This window comes from Euprymna scolopes, chromosome 1 (genome assembly GCF_053919585.1).
Source record: "Euprymna scolopes isolate OS-2025 chromosome 1, ASM5391958v1, whole genome shotgun sequence".
Classification (NCBI taxonomy): Eukaryota; Metazoa; Mollusca; class Cephalopoda; order Sepiida; family Sepiolidae; genus Euprymna; species Euprymna scolopes.
Window position 1 is genome coordinate 130,796,060 of NC_136482.1, and position 18,449 is coordinate 130,814,508.

An 18,449-nucleotide genomic window follows, 5' to 3' on the forward strand; every position below is an offset into this window, starting at 1 on the left:
CATGATATAATGTTAACATTTGTTTGGTACTCATGATATAATGTTAACATTTGTTTGGTACTCATGATATATAATGTTAACATTTGTTTGGTACTCATGATATATAATGTTAATATTTGTTTGGTACTGATGATATAATGTTAACATTTGTTTGGTACTCATGATATATAATGTTAACATTTGTTTGGTACTCATGATATAATGTTAACATTTGTTTGGTACTCATGATATATAATGTTAACATTTGTTTGGTACTCATGATATAATGTTAACATTTGTTTGGTACTCATGATATAATGTTAACATTTGTTTGGTACTGATGATATAATGTTAACATTTGTTTGGTACTCATGATATATAATGTTAACATTTGTTTGGTACTCATGATATATAATGTTAACATTTGTTTGGTACTCATGATATATAATGTTAACATTTGTTTGGTACTCATGATATAATGTTAACATTTGTTTGGTACTCATGATATATAATGTTAACATTTGTTTGGTACTCATGATATATAATGTTAACATTTGTTTGGTACTCATGATATATAATGTTAACATTTGTTTGGTACTCATGATATATAATGTTAACATTTGTTTGATACTCATGATATAATGTTAACATTTGTTTGGTACTGATGATATAATGTTAACATTTGTTTGGTACTCATGATATATAATGTTAACATTTGTTTGGTACTCATGATATATAATGTTAACATTTGTTTGGTACTCATGATATAATGTTAACATTTGTTTGGTACTCATGATATAATGTTAACATTTGTTTGGTACTCATGATATATAATGTTAACATTTGTTTGGTACTCATGATATATAATGTTAATATTTGTTTGGTACTGATGATATAATGTTAACATTTGTTTGGTACTCATGATATATAATGTTAACATTTGTTTGGTACTCATGATATAATGTTAACATTTGTTTGGTACTCATGATATATAATGTTAACATTTGTTTGGTACTCATGATATAATGTTAACATTTGTTTGGTACTCATGATATAATGTTAACATTTGTTTGGTACTGATGATATAATGTTAACATTTGTTTGGTACTCATGATATATAATGTTAACATTTGTTTGGTACTCATGATATATAATGTTAACATTTGTTTGGTACTCATGATATAATGTTAACATTTGTTTGGTACTCATGATATAATGTTAACATTTGTTTGGTACTGATGATATAATGTTAACATTTGTTTGGTACTCATGATATATAATGTTAACATTTGTTTGGTACTCATGATATATAATGTTAACATTTGTTTGGTACTCATGATATAATGTTAACATTTGTTTGGTACTCATGATATAATGTTAACATTTGTTTGGTACTCATGATATATAATGTTAACATTTGTTTGGTACTCATGATATATAATGTTAACATTTGTTTGGTACTCATGATATATAATGTTAATATTTGTTTGGTACTGATGATATAATGTTAACATTTGTTTGGTACTCATGATATATAATGTTAACATTTGTTTGGTACTCATGATATAATGTTAACATTTGTTTGGTACTCATGATATATAATGTTAACATTTGTTTGGTACTCATGATATAATGTTAACATTTGTTTGGTACTCATGATATAATGTTAACATTTGTTTGGTACTGATGATATAATGTTAACATTTGTTTGGTACTCATGATATATAATGTTAACATTTGTTTGGTACTCATGATATATAATGTTAACATTTGTTTGGTACTCATGATATAATGTTAACATTTGTTTGGTACTCATGATATAATGTTAACATTTGTTTGGTACTCATGATATAATGTTAACATTTGTTTGGTACTCATGATATATAATGTTAACATTTGTTTGGTACTCATGATATATAATGTTAACATTTGTTTGGTACTCATGATATAATGTTAACATTTGTTTGGTACTCATGATATAATGTTAACATTTGTTTGGTACTCATGATATAATGTTAACATTTGTTTGGTACTCATGATATATAATGTTAACATTTGTTTGGTACTGATGATATAATGTTAACATTTGTTTGGTACTCATGATATATAATGTTAACATTTGTTTGGTACTCATGATATATAATGTTAACATTTGTTTGGTACTCATGATATAATGTTAACATTTGTTTGGTACTCATGATATAATGTTAACATTTGTTTGGTACTCATGATATATAATGTTAACATTTGTTTGGTACTCATGATATAATGTTAACATTTGTTTGGTACTCATGATATATAATGTTAACATTTGTTTGGTACTCATGATATATAATGTTAACATTTGTTTGGTACTCATGATATAATGTTAACATTTGTTTGGTACTCATGATATAATGTTAACATTTGTTTGGTACTCATGATATATAATGTTAATATTTGTTTGGTACTGATGATATAATGTTAACATTTGTTTGGTACTCATGATATATAATGTTAACATTTGTTTGGTACTCATGATATAATGTTAACATTTGTTTGGTACTCATGATATATAATGTTAACATTTGTTTGGTACTCATGATATATAATGTTAACATTTGTTTGGTACTCATGATATAATTATGAATGTTTTTTAATTTTAAACTACCAACAAAATAAACGCCATAAATCAACCAATACAAATGTATTTTTACATTTGTGAAAAATATATGCACAGATTGTGTACATGGATTTTTACAATAATTATAACTAAATATTTAGAAATTTAAAAAGAATTGGAATTAGAATCAAAATCGGTAATTATATCGAAATCGGAAATTGTATCAGAATCAGGAATTCAGAATAGAATCGGTAATTGTATTGGAATCGGTAAGAAATATTTGGATCCTTCCATCACTAGTAGTGATGGGACAATTCCAATATTTTTACTGATTCTGATACAATTACCGATTCTATTCTAAATTCCTGATTCCATAGTAAATTCCCGATTCTGATTCCGATTCTTTATAAATCTCTAAATATTTAACTCTAATGTGGTAACTTTTCATGTATATCGTAAAAATACATGTTAATGGTGCAGATGGTTTCTCAAACATAAAAATACACGTGCGTGGAGTGGTAATCTATCGATTTTAGTTTTACTGGAAGTGTAAAATCAATAAATATTAAAAGTTTTATCATTACTATCAACAGTAAAAGATTTTGTTTTAAACAAAATGAAATCAAAAAAGCAATTAAAAGAATCGTTTTGGCATCGGAAAATAAGTAGAAATTTTTCCAATTCTGATACGATCTAAAAGTACTGATTTTACCGATTCCTGATTCTGATTCCTCTTAATCGTCCTAACACTAATATCTAGCTATTCTTTTATTATCAGGTCATGATAAAATAGGCACTGTGATATCTCGAAAGAAGTTTCAAAAAATAAAGGAAAAGTAAATAAAAACGAAGAAAAAGATAAAGAGAAAGGAAGAAAAAAAGGAATAAAAATAATGACTAAGGTGAAAACTTGTGATGAATATTAATTAATTAGGAATTAATTAGGAAAAAGTGAAAAGATATTTAATTTTCATAATTTATCTGTTTTAAACTTTTATCTGTAAATGAAGAGAATTAAAAAAGGATTTTCCTTTGGTTTGAAAAAAAATAAGAAAAAAGGGATAAAAATTAAGTTAAATTAACAACTTTGAAATGTGTTCTTTAAATTATTTTTGGCTTGATAGTGACAGACGTAAAATGTATACTAATGATGATTTTTTTTAAAAATATTTCTATAGAAGAAAAATATATTTTTGGAATAAGTAAAAAAAAAAAAAACAACTGTTTGTATTAAAGTGTTTTTAAAATTAAATCTGTAACATTTTTAAATTGTATATTTTTAGTACTCATTAATAAAAATCCGTAAATAATTAAGCGACTTTTTCAGAAAGATCACAGGGCTTTTATCATACCTCTTTCTCTCAAGCCCATTTTTAACAATTCCTTGCATGTTTTTCTTAGCATTTCCAAATGAACTAAACCTGTTACTTTAACTATTCTGAATCTCATCCATTTTTTTTTTTTATATAAGCACATCATCAAGGACTTCTGTTTTGCACACACTTTATAATTTCCAGACTTAATCTTCCTCTAGAGTGATCACAACTAAGCTTGTCTTTAAGAATTACATTACACACTTATTTATCATTTTCATATCATTTCTGTTAACCTTACTGAGTTGTCTCCCTCAAATTTCCACCAGATGGATTTACACAAACAAAAATTCTGATGGCAAGCAGACATAGAGAGCCAGACTTGTCACCAGAGACTTTCCAGATAAGGATGCTGACAATCTAATAAATGATTCTTCCACATACTCCAAGGAAGGTTTATGCATAGAATTAGTCATAATGGTAACCAACCAACATTGGGTGTGTAAATCTATGGATATCAAAACAGCATTTCTGCAAAGCAAGAAGCTGGATAGACTGGTCTATCTGGATCCTCCTAAAGAAACCAATGTACCCCAGGACTATATTTGGAAACTCTCCAAATGTGCATATGGTTTGAATGATGCCTCTATGTATTGTTATCTAACATTCAAGGAGAAATTAATGAAATCAGGAGCAGTAGCTTCAAAATATGATCAGGGTATATTCACATGGCATTTTGAAAACAAACTGCAAGGAATAATTGCCACCCATGTGGATGGTTTTTTCTTTGCAGAGTCAGACATTTTTTCAAAGCAAAATTATAGACAAGATCCATCAAGTATTTGCAGTTAAATCTGAGGAAATCGTGGAGTTTCAGTATTTCAGTTTTGAAAGAAATGTTGGAAAGAAAAAAATAGTAGAGTTCTCTTGGATACCGACAAATAAACAAGTAGCTAACTGATGAACTAAAAAGGAGTCCCTTCATTTTATAATTGAGTTTGTAGCTGAAACCAAAGAACCATGTATTCAATACCATGTTTTTCTTTACCTTTTTTGCAGAGATCATCAAAAAAGAAAAAAAAAAGGGGAAGATTGTTAACTTTACTGAATTGTTTCCCTTATCAGCTCTTCACCAGAGAGAAAGTTATTTTCACCGAAAATGGTGAAAAGGGAACACTTTCGAATATTGGGCACGAGCGAGACTCATGCGTGTCAATAAAAGCGTCTTCTACTCTTCATCATTGTCAGTTTTATTTTTTTTATTCGACTTACAGTTTATTTCCATACAACCCATCTCTTCATCTTTTTACTGGTCCAACAACAACAACAACAACAACAACAACAACAACCAAGAGCAGGTCACTCCAAACAGACTTTTCTTTTATCTATAGACAAGTGGAGATAACTCGACTATCTCAACAGAGATTAACAATTAGAGCTATTCTGATTTGCCAAAGATTTTCAGAACTTACTGAATCAACTCCTAATTCTTACAATCACACTAGCACCTACTCCACCCAATGCTTCCATACTTATTAACAGGGTAACAAAACTTCTCGACAGCATCAATAGCATCTCCATCCAGATGCACTTTCCCTACATTTGAGTTTTCATCCATGTCAATTGTCTTACAAAAAATAGACAATTCTTTCTCCTTTATTAGAAACAGCACACATGGAGTGTGCAAGCTAAAAGACAAAATCAGGGGCGGGGGTGTTATGTATCCAACGTTCACTTACTATTCTCTTTAATCAACGGTTGCAGTCAACGATTTTTTTGTTGATACAACGGTGTTCATCCAGGTCATTTCTCTCCATGCAACACATGTCCTCAACCCTTACGCATCAGATTACACTCTCATGCAGATAATAAACATGTGAAAAAAGTAAGAAATTTGGTCATGCAGGATTTCTTTTCTTTTTCTTTTTTTTATTTTAAATGTAATTCGGTTATATTATTCACGTGTTGATCAATTTCTGTATCTTCAGTTTTATTAGATCAATTATTCTAATTAGAATTTCAGGGAATCTAACTGGTAAAATCAGCATTGCCATTCTCCTTTCGTATATTTTCGTCTGTTTTGTTTGTTCTGTAATCTTTCTTTCTGATAAAGTAGGTTAATTATTTACAGGGTTTCTAGTTGCTTCCCTGATACAAAATGAAGACACTATTTGCAATTAGCCTCTACTTGTAATTGCTAAATATATTCATCATAAAAATAAATGGCTTCATGAAATAGATTATCAATGAAAGAAATTATACATCCTAACTCTAAAATCCCAGGGCATCTCATTAATAGGTATTTCAAATTTAATTTCAATAGGCCAAGGGACATAGATCCACATGTAAAAAAAGCAGTATTGCAACTTTTTAGTAGTGTTTTATTTATATATCTACTAAAATGTGTAACTATCAACACACACACACACACACACACACACACACACACACACACACACACACACACACACACACACACACACACACACACACACACGCACATATAAATGACAAAAAGTCTGTATTACAAAATATTACGAATTCCAAGATGTTGTTCATCTTACCGTTTATTTCTTTCAATATGTTAAAATATTCAATTCTTGACAGCACTTGTTTCGTAGCACAGAAACGTTAATATAATTATTACGTCAGTTTTTTAATATTTTCTGCCCTGACTCATCAGAAGAATAAAAACGCATTAACTTGTTTTATAAAGGAAGGTGAAGGGGAAAAAATTAAATTAGTGAAGGATAACCTTTAATTAGTACAATAAAAATATAATTAATCAAAGAAAATGATTATAATATGTAAGGGAAATAATACAGTATACTTCTAATGTAGAATAGCGTCCCTTGCATGAAAAAGAAAAACAAATGTAACAAAAAAATGAAGATATCTTTCATATCAATAAAAATAAAAGTTTAATTAATTTTAACTAAATGGTATTAATTAACAGAAGTTTGTTTAAAAGTAAAAATATACCTTATATTTATTCAGTGTAATAATTAGGTGGAGGCCGAACATATATTTAGATTATAAGAAATAAGTTAAATAGCGTAAACACATTCAATGAATTAAAAATTAGTTTCGTATAAAAATAAAAAAAACTAAATACATATATTCTAGATTTAACCATTGTTAACATTATATAAGACAATAAATATTAAAAATTTATAAATAATAAATTAAAAAAAGTATTATATAAGATATTTTTAGTGTTAATTATGACAATATGCCAACATTATATTAATACGTTGGTCAAGTGTGAATGACTCTGCATTAAAATCAAAGATGGCGTAAATATCATAAAACACAATTGCAACTACTCTTCCGATCTTTTCAAATTTATGTAATCATGTCCATATTCTTTACATGTTTTTTTTTTTAAAGTTAATTAGGTCTTATTCTTCGAATGAGTCAGGGTGGAAAATATTCAAAAATTGACAATAATTATATGAGTATTTATGCGCTACGAAACAGGTGCTATCAAGAATTGAATATTTTAACATATTGAAAGAAATAAGCGGTAAGATGGACAATATCTTAGAACTTGGAATATAGACTTTTTGTTATTTATTTGTATATGCTCTGTAGTTATATTTAACATATATCGAGATTCACGAATAAAAGGATTGGTGTTAATAAAGGGTTAAATATAATTGAATAAGCACATTTTTCTCATAAACACACACACACACACACACACACACACACACACACACACACACACATATATCATTATGTTCGATGTATGAGGGCCAAAAATGTGGATTCCATGAACAAAACTTCTTTCTTAGAACTGCACGCCTGTGGAACTCTGTTCCGTCTGCCTGCTTCCCACCTTACTACAACTTGGATGTCTTCAAGTCCAACGTTAACAAATTCCTAATGAACCGCCCCCTTAAGTAAACACTTCATCAAATCCCCACACTAACGTACTGTACTTGCAATAACCTTTATCCCTGAGTGGCTTCCAGGCCTTGATAAGTGATGACCACCGTGTAAAAAAAAAGAAGCCATAAATCTACCCTGTTTTATTCTGCTTTCAATGTTTGTGATGCATGTATGACACAACACCAACTCTGCTCCTACAAATCAAACCGCATGACTCATAAGTTACAGGTTGAGCATGCGCAGTTCCTGCTTGGGCACTACAGAGATTGGCTTCATTTGTGTTTCCATAAGTGTTAATGTCTGGGGCATCATTTATAAAAGTTTTTATAATTACGGCAAGTTTAAGATTATCTTTATAAGTGTATTTATAATTGAGGAGCTGACGCCCCAAACTCGGACTACTTTCTTTTAAATCACTTACAATATGGGTTGCTTTGGAAATCGTCTTTCATCCATTCAGACAAGATGACCTGCCCAAAGAAATTGAGATTTCATTAGCAACGCTTAATTCAGAATTGAGAACCCTATTCTTCCATGTTAAACCACATGCACTACGGAGGCTACCTTATGAAAAGTATCCAATTGGACGATGTGCCTTCGGTATGGAGTGCATGTTTCCGATCCATACAGCAATATCGAAATAATCATGGCACAATAAAGAGAAATTTTAGTCTTAAGAGACAGCCTTTTTTTTCATCCCATACCATAGATCGTAGGCGTCTGTTGCTTTCAAAATCCTATTCATTATTTCATCGTGCGGATGCATTCATTTCACTTCCTAGATAAGGAAAAGATTTAATCAATCAAAATTTTGAGGGGAGGTTCTTTATAGACAAGTTTTTGGAATCTTCACGTCTCCTTCTTGCAAAAGTGTGGGCTTTTGGATGGAAAATGACTTGTTTTTTTTATACTTATTGCAAACCCAAATGCTTTTGCTGCATTTGCAAATCTATGATCTATTTTCTGTGCTTTCTGAAAGCATGTAGCAACATCCGCAGAAAGAAAGTACAGAATCATCTTACTTCTTGTCAGCGTTTTGGCCTTAAACCTTTCATGATTAAAAATCCAATAGAATGGCAAATCCTCACGAGGATGAAATGTGAAGAATATTGTGTAACTTAGTTGCCATATATATTTTCCTAACTTACTACCGAGCGCTACTAACGTATTGAGTACTATTGAAGTAAATATTCAAAATATAATACATACATAGATACTGAAAAGCGTATTTTCAGTATTATATATATATATATATATATATATATATATATATATATATATATATATATATATATATTATATCTATAAAAGTGAACGTGTCTGTGTGTCTGTGTGTCTGTCTGTCTGTGTACATTTCCCTACGCAATAACTCTGCCAATTTTTAGTCTATAGACTCGAAATTTGAAATACCAGGTACTGAGATTTGGGAAAATCGATGTGACGGGTGTCAGCCAGAAATTTGGCTGTTAAGGGGTCAAATTTCAACGATTTGACCTTTAAGAACTCTACCAAACTCCTCCTACAATTTTGGGTCTAGACACTTGAAATTTTAGATATAGGTTCCTTGAACCTGGATCTAACTTAATAAAGTGATTTGAGCCCGAAACTATAAATTTTAAGGGGTCATAATAGGGGTCAAAGTTTTAAAAAATTAACCATTTTTTTTTGTTTTTTTTGCTTTTTTTGCACAGCATACACCTCCGAACATCCGAGCAACGCCGGGCACCCCTGCTAGTATATATATATAATGTGTTTCTGTAGTTATTCAGTTTAGTAGATATTAAAAAAAAGAAAGTATGGAGTTGCAATACCGTCCTTTTCAAATTCGAACAAAAGTGTGTGTGTATGTGTGGGTGGACTATAGTTGATCTCCTTGACTGGATTCTCTTCAATCTCTGTTTATGTCTTATAATAGGAGACATAAACAAAGGCTTAAGAGAGTCTGGTAAAAATAACTAATTATAGGTCCTCTTTATTTAAGTTTGAAATGTTGCCGATGCTGGTCTGATATTCTATAATATGAAATTCAAAATGGCGTAATGTAAACATATTATAACGTATTTACAGCTTCTCTTCCAATTTTCGGATTTTTAAATCATGTCAAAACGCACTTTATTTTCCTTTTGATGGATTGATTGTGCTATTTCTTCTGATGACGTAAGAACAAAACAGATTCACTGATTTATATAATAAATAAATGATTGATCTTGTGCTACGAAACAGATACTGTCAAGAATTGTAAATGTGAACTGAATTAAAGGGATAAATTGTAAGATAGTCAACATCATGAACTTTGGAATATAGACTTTTGTCATTCATTCATTCATTATATATATATATATATATATATATATATATATATATATATATATATATATATATATATATACAGTGATGATCATATTTATTGGCACGGTAAAATAAAAGTTAAATTTTGTCTAATAAATTCTAAAAAAGGGATTAAATTAAAGAAAATAACAAAGTATATTATGTATTTTTAACTGGCCTTTCCGATGCAGCAATCGGATTTTAGAAAAAATAAATAACAAAGGAACAACAAACATAATTGCAAAACCTCAAGCCAGCAGGCGCACATATGCACATATATTTGCACGCCAGGGCGGGCATGTATGTGTACCCGTGACCGTTTCTTTTAAGTATATATGTGTGTACGTGCGCATGTGTGTACCCGTGGCTGCGACCAGCTGATCCTCTCCAAACAATTAACAACAAAATAATAACTAAAAATAAATCAGGCGAATCATAGCCCCCCCGCCTCCAAACATAAGCAACACCTAACAGCTCAAGACATACTTACCAAGAAATCATCTCACCAACGAGACGCTAAAAACTTTTAACACTAAGACTCGAATTTTAAAGTAACACCCCCTCCTCCCACCACCACATATTCCCCTTCCCCTCATGTATCCCTATGCCCTCAGCCACACCAGAAATGAACTTCCCAGACCTTCCCCCACAAGTTCCTTAAACCCCAAAACTAAAACATTATAAACATTATCAACATACCAAACGCCCCCACCTTCCCACCTTGTTCCCTTCCTCTCTTCCTCTTCCGCCCTCCTCGCACCCCCCCGACCTCATTCACTCTTCCACTCTTTCATCCCAAAATAGCGAACATTTCTGTAAAAGTCTGAGGACGCTACAGACGGCCAAAAAACGACGGTGTAGCCAAAACAATAATGTAACTTAACAGAAAGATACGGTAATAAAAAATAAAATGCATATTTGCTCTACAACAGTATTGAGCACTTTCTTCAGTTTTTATTAATTACCATCTCCACTAAATATATGTATATATATATATATATATATATATATATATATATATATATAGTTGTGTGCTAGAATGTTTTCATCATAAATTCCACACAATTATTCACGATGTAAAAACTATGCATAAAAAGAATTAAGCGTAATAATTAAATGGAACCAATCATCTAATAAGAAACCATAAAAAATGAATAATTAATTAATGAAAGAATATGCAAATTAGTTAACCCTCATGAAGTCACTCACATATGGCTCAGTATGTCAGAGCGATAAAAAAACTCAACGTTCTAGGTATATAAATATATATAAATGAATTTCTTTTGTATGACAGAAATATGAATATGATAATCATTATCATATTCGGTCTAACATGTTTGCATGTGTTGGACGTTTTTTCCCCCTTGTTTTTAGGAAACTTTTTTTCACATTACTAAAACTTATGCCAAGAATTCTTATTTTAATTTTGATCAAAATCTATTATAGGTTGTTGATTTAATTTAAGGATTGAGCTGAAAGGGAGGGGGTAAGGTGCTGTGGGGTGTGGGGGGGAGTTGGTTGAGGGGGTTTGGTTGAGTGTATGTCATGGTAGTTGTGGTGGGTGGTTGTATTGGATATATAATTTGGGGGATTTAAGGTGGTGTTGTCTAAGGGATGTTTAAGAGAGGTGCATAGTTGCTAAGGAGGTGTGGTCTGTAATGCCTACAGACGGCCAAAAAAAAAAAAAAAACGGCCGTGTAGCCGAAACAATAATGTAACTTAACAGAAAGATACGGTAATAAAAAATAAAAACGTATATATATATATATATATAAATGATATATATATATAAAAATAATATATATATATATATATATATATATGATTACTTAATTTAATCACATAAATTAATATACGAAAGTATAAATTTATGCGTAAACTTTAAGTATTTACTTCAACAGTACTCAATACGTAGATAGAGCAAGGTAATAAGTTCTGCCATATGTATTTTATAACTTACTACTATATATATATATATAAGAGAAAGTAGTTAAAAAACATGTTAAAAGACACTTTGAAAAAGAGTTAAAAGCATATTTAATTTGAAAAGGAAACACTAAATAAGTGGATAGTCCTTAATCCGCGGAGTTTCGAAGAAATACTTTCCTTCTCATCAGAGGGTAGGATTTAGCAAAATGCAGGATCGGAGTGTGTGTGTGTATATATATATATATATATATATATATATATATATATATATATATATATATATATATATATATATATATATATGTATATATATATATATATAGTTATATATATATATATATATATATAGTTATATATATATATATATATATATATTAAATTCACTACTCGTTCAGCGGCCACCAATAGCGTAATGGTTAGGAGCCTTGACTGCCATACAGACAGCCGGGTTTCAATCCTGGCTTGAGGTGGTTGCCTGTCTAGCCGCACTGATGAGCTTTGAAACAGCGAAACAGTACTGTATGTGGATGACTATATATATATATAAAATATTCAGTGTAGCTTAATCGCCATATATATTTTATAAATTACTAACTAGCTCTACCTACGTATTGAGCACTTTTGAAGTAAATACTTAAAGTTTACGCATAAATCTATACTTTCGTATATTAAATTTATGTGAGTAAATGAAGTGTATATATATATATATATATATATATATATATATATCTACTAATGACTATATGGCTAGAGTGCTGAATGTTTGGATTTCGGTTCCAGCTGATAGCAGCGAAGTCATTTTATTTTTTTAAACTTTTGAAATCAATACTATGGGTAAAATATAATAACCAATCAATAATTTGCTGTTTGATAATAATAAATACAAAATTTGCATGACTTAAAATATAATATTTAAGCATATTTTACGGGCGGTCTGATAGTACAAAAGAAATAAAGGACTTTCCACTCATCCACCCCCAAAAAGGGGGAGAAAATGGAAGAAGCAAAATAGAACGTTCAAATGTATGAGGATTGAGAGGTTATGAAAAATGCCTTCTGCTTTTTTGAGCTTCCGCTGAGAAGTTAAGTAAACAAACAAATCAGTTTTTTGAGTCTCTTACCCGGCGCTTCTGTTCTCCATATGAGGTGGGCGTGGCATCAGCCGATACCATTTTTTTACCTTGCAACCTTCCGCCAGGCTTCGGAAGTTAATATTCACCTGTTAAAATAATAATCAAATATATATATATATATAAAAAAACGCACGGCTTGAAAAATAATCCATTTTGGGATCACACGCACAATAATAAGCACTTTTTTAAAAACCCAATAATGAAATAAAAGGAAAAAAAAAATGATAGTTTATCTCATTCTGTCTTGAAAATCTTTAAAATAAACCTCAAATTATAAGCTTAAAAAAACTTGTGTGCTATATTGAAGCGGTTAGTGCTCAAAATTGTTATCAAATTTTATTGCCTAATTTTATCTGCTTCTCGTAGCGTTGATCTGGCAAATTAACCCACCATGCAAATTGATGTAAATATTAATTTGTTGTTTGCTTTTTGCAGATTTCATTTCTTTTCACATTTATTTAGCCAATATTAATTTGTTACACGCATTGGATCACCGAGTAAACGTCGCAGAATACGAAGCGTGCTCCAACATTAACATTAATTAGAAACTCATTCTTGCCATGGAGATGGGATGGCCTTTTGTAACTATTCTCTACTTTCACTTAACAATTTAATACACAAAAGATATCGTAAAACTCGAATTTAACTTGAAAATTCTATTTATTTAGTTGATTTACGTTATAAAATTTTTAAGATGAGGATTGGTCATTTGTATTATTTGGATTCATCGACTACTGTTCTCATCTTGAGTGTCATTTTCACAACGTTTCGGCCGATGTAACCTCTGACTTTCTTCAGGTATATCTTTCTGCTGAACTCGGGAATTTGCACAGAGTTTCGAACAGAACAGTTTATTTAACTCCTGGAAGTAGCATGCTCTCTTTCAGTCAGCCATGACAGGGTAAAAGTAAGTAATTTGCAATTGTATTTTCGATTGCCCACACTGAGGATTGAACTTTCAACCTTCAGAAGAAGGTCACTTTTACAACTGAATTTTTCCGAGTACTCTAACCAATTTTAGAAGGCCAAACCGCTCCAAAAGAGGCCAAATTCGAGAAATTCGACTCTAAAAACGCCAATATGACAAACATGGACAAGAATATTAATGATCTCCCTTTGATGTGTCCTCGTTTTCAAATGTCTAACTATCTACTTATGCATAAAAAGTACTTTGTGTGTGTGTGTGTGTGTGTGTGTGTGTGTGTGTGTGTGTGTGTGTGTGTGTGTTCCATACCGACTCCAAAATGGCTGGGTCGATTTTTTGAAAATTTCACACAAATATACTTTATGTGTCTGGGAGTGTTCTTAGATTGATTTTGTTATTGGAATGCCCCCAATAAGTATCGATAATTGAAAAAAAAAATCTCATTAAAGAAAGTCCGATTTTGAGCAAAGTTAACATGTTTATACAACCTAACACCACAAGTGCATTTGAGAAGTTTTATCACCGCACAAGAAGAACGGCTCAGCATATAAAATTAACAGTAGGTACTTTGATAAGACAGGGATACGTTCGAAATGAATGTTTCTGTATAGAGCAAAATTGAATCATGATACTTTACTTTTGCATTTTCATCTTTAATTAAAGTCATTATATAAAATAATTTTATAAAATCAACAGTAGGCTCTCTACAGTGCAATGTAGACTACAATGTACTATGAACTAAGTCTCTGTGAAGCTTCCTCCTAATGCACCATGGTGGGTTCCTAACTCGAGTTGATTGAAAAATGGGCGATTTCATCGATTTCGATGACAATAAAGTATTAGAAGAGTAAAATATTTGTTGATCCTTATTCAATCCCGGGCAACGTTGGGTTTTATGATCATCGTTGTAAGGGTGTGAGAAAGAAACTGATAGTAATTTGGCTGTGCAGTAGTTCTTCACCAAAGAAAGAAGTCAGCAAAATATTATGTAAAAAAAGGGAACATAAAAAAAAATAGGGTAAAAAAAGATAAACATTGTCTGCCAAGAGGTGCTGAACTGAAGGAGTAAATTAAAGATTGTTTTTTACAATGTGATTTTATTATTTGTATTGGACTATGTAGCACAATATTACTTTCTAAGTATTTATTAGTACTTTTTAATTTATATCATTTGGGCCAGCTCTATATTTAAAATACAAAGGGCACTATTTTCATACAAATAAACTCATATTTGCTGTGTGTTATTAGGTTTTCTGTCCAAAGATTTTTTGTCCTATCCAGAAAAATATCAGCTTTATGAAAACATTTGTTGGTTAAATATATTTCTCTTTACGTGGAATTTCTCTGAAGAAAATAATGAGAATCAATTTCATGTATTTTCCTTATTTTCTTATTTTTTCTTCTCTTAGTTTTTCTTTTTCTTTACTTTATCAGTTATGTGGTGAGCGTTCTATTGTTTGTGTGTCAAGTCCTGTTCCAAGGACATACTATCATTTTTGTTGATTGCCATAGAATTTCCATGGGTCCTGCCAGCTATTACTAATTCTCTCGAATTTTTAGCGTCGATTCTGAAGAAGTAATAAATTGTTAAACATATTTTGATAGCAATTTTTTTACTCGTATAAGATTCATACGATGGAGTAGGCGCTACGCATCTAAGAAGGTGCCATTCTCAACATCCTTTCCTGCCGCCACAAAGTACAAAACCAACTTCGAAATCGGATGTAGGAGGTTCTTTTATTTTTATACAGGCTCTATCTTTTAGGCAAGAATCGTTAATCTTTAGCTACTCTATCGTTATTTTCGTGTTAGGTGCCTGGCTGAGCTTCAATCTGTGGTCTTCTTTATAAAACATTCACACACACACACACACACAAATTGTCTATCTACAGCAACTGTAAATAATGTCCCTTTCTTCATGTGCATACCTAGAACTAAACGGAACTTTTATGAGCAAAGTTTCTGTTCAAAACTACTCGTTTGTGGAACGCAATACTACGAGGCTGCTTCCCAGCTAACTATGTAACGTTACATGAAGTTACACTTTACTTTAGTAATTCATAAAAATAAAACTAGAAAGAAATAAATAAAAATCCTGGTTGTCATCTTTTCTTTTTTTTTAACTTATAACAAGTTATAAGTAGGGCATATTCTTTTCATTGCTTTGACTCTCGAGTATATATCCGACACAATTAATCAACCGAGAACCACATCACTCTACATAAAAAATATATAAGATATCAATGCATATATATCTGAGAATCAAAACAAGGAAAAAAAATGCTGTTATGAAAGCCCTAGTTATAAGGCATAATTTATTACCGTTACACTCCCATCTTGATGCCAGCTTAAAAGTCTTTCACTTCTACTCCACTATCCACTACACGCCTGCTATAGACAGCCATTTTTTATGCGTCCATCTTTTCCGACTGCATTATTTCTTCCAACGATATGTTGGCCATAACCAGTCCATTCTCGCCTTACACTTTACACGTCAATCTTCTTCGGTGTCCACTTTGTTTCTCTCTGATCACGGGGTGTCCTTTTTTTTTCTTCAGATGCCAATTTTCATACACGTTCAAAAGCTGCTCCTGCTGCTAAGACAGTCGTTTGCCATCTTCAGCTGCTGCTGATATTTTCATCTGCGCTCATATGCGCCCAGTTACAGCTAAAGCATGATCGCTTTCAAGTCAAATGTTAACAAATTCTTGTTGAACCACCATGTTTATTAATCTTAAGATCAGTAATGATGGCTGTTTCAGCCATCATTACTTACTGATCTTCACAATGTTGTTTGATCGTTCATCTGACAAACTCAGTAACCTTTATCCTCCAGGGACCTTTGGGCCTTGATAAACGACGACTCCTTAATAAATAAAAATAAATACAACAAAAACAAACAGCACACATGAAATGGTGAAGCACTGGAGAAATTCTTCACCGATGTTACTACTCACAAGATTTCCTCCGAAGACTTGTGTTAATGCCATTAACTTTCATATTCTGATTCTTTTGTAAATATTTTCTTACCTTAACTGTAGTCTGTTGTTTTGTCCTTGTTTATACAGCTTTTCCTTTCCTGTGCTATTAAAGAAAGGCTATTACCGCTCAAACTAGCTTTTATCCACACCTCAATAAAAAAAACATACCCATCCTCCCCTCAAAAAAAAAAAAAAAAAAAAATTACTGTCGTTGTTATGTAACAGACAAAAAAAAAGAGCCACAATGTTCTTCGGAATTGAAACATAGGTAAGAGATTATCTTAACATGCAGTTGGCCATTTAATTTCAAATGATGTATTTTCAAATAAGTTTTTGTTATACTACCTTATTTTAACGAGCGTTCTTCACTTTATCTAATCTTTTACATTACAAGCGTTTTAAAACAATGAAGTGTTCTTTTCAGAACGTTGAATACAAGATGGAAAAAAGCAAATTCGCACTATTTCCTTATTTCAATTCATGCTAGTCCGAAAAAAATGCTGAAACGAATATTGACAAAGATCAATTAAGATCTTTAGTCAAAGCCACTCCACTCGCAACTGTTTGAGAATTTGCTTCTGATTTAGGCGTAACGTATACAACGATTTCCAACCACTTGAGAGAGATTGGAAAGAAAGAAAAAACTTGATAAATGAGTACCTCACGAATTGAATGACGACCAAAAGAAATGCTTTTATGAAGTATCATCTTCTCTTCTTTTATGTAACAAGAACGACCCGTGTGTTGATTCTGTTGATGCTTATTTGGATCATTTATTTGGATCATTTATTTGGATCAATTATTTGGATCAATTATTTGGATCAATTATTTGGATCATTTATTTGGATCATTTATTTGGATCAATTATTTGGATCATTTATTGGATCATTTATTTGGATCATTTATTTGGATCAATTATTTGGATCATTTATTTGGATCATTTATTTGGATCATTTATTTGGATCATTTATTTGGATTAATTATTTGGATCATTTATTTGGATCATTTATTTGGATCATTTATTTGGATCATTTATTTGGATCATTTATTTGGATCAATTATTTGGATCATTTATTGGGATCATTTATTTGGATCATTTATTTGGATCATTTATTTGGATTATTTATTTGGATCATTTATTTGGATCAATTATTTGGATCATTTATTTGGATCATTTATTTGGATCATTTATTTGGATCATTTATTTGGATCAATTATTTGGATCATTTATTTGGATCATTTATTTGGATCATTTATTTGCATCATTTATTTGGATCAATTATTTGGATCATTTATTTGGATCAATTATTTGGATCATTTATTTGGATCAATTATTTGGATCATTTATTTGGATCATTTATTTGG

At 30.8% G+C, this 18,449-nt stretch overlaps 1 protein-coding gene across 1 annotated transcript in view; it reads right to left on the reverse strand.

Moving 5' to 3' along the window:
• LOC145281510 (rasGAP-activating-like protein 1) overlaps nt 1–18,449 on the reverse strand; it is a 668,245-nt gene that overhangs the window by 72,849 nt on the left and 576,947 nt on the right. Inside the window, exon 8 of the mRNA XM_080132211.1 lies at nt 13,167–13,264. Coding sequence (XP_079988337.1) covers nt 13,167–13,264 — 98 coding nt within the window. The remainder of the gene's footprint in view (nt 1–13,166; nt 13,265–18,449) is intronic.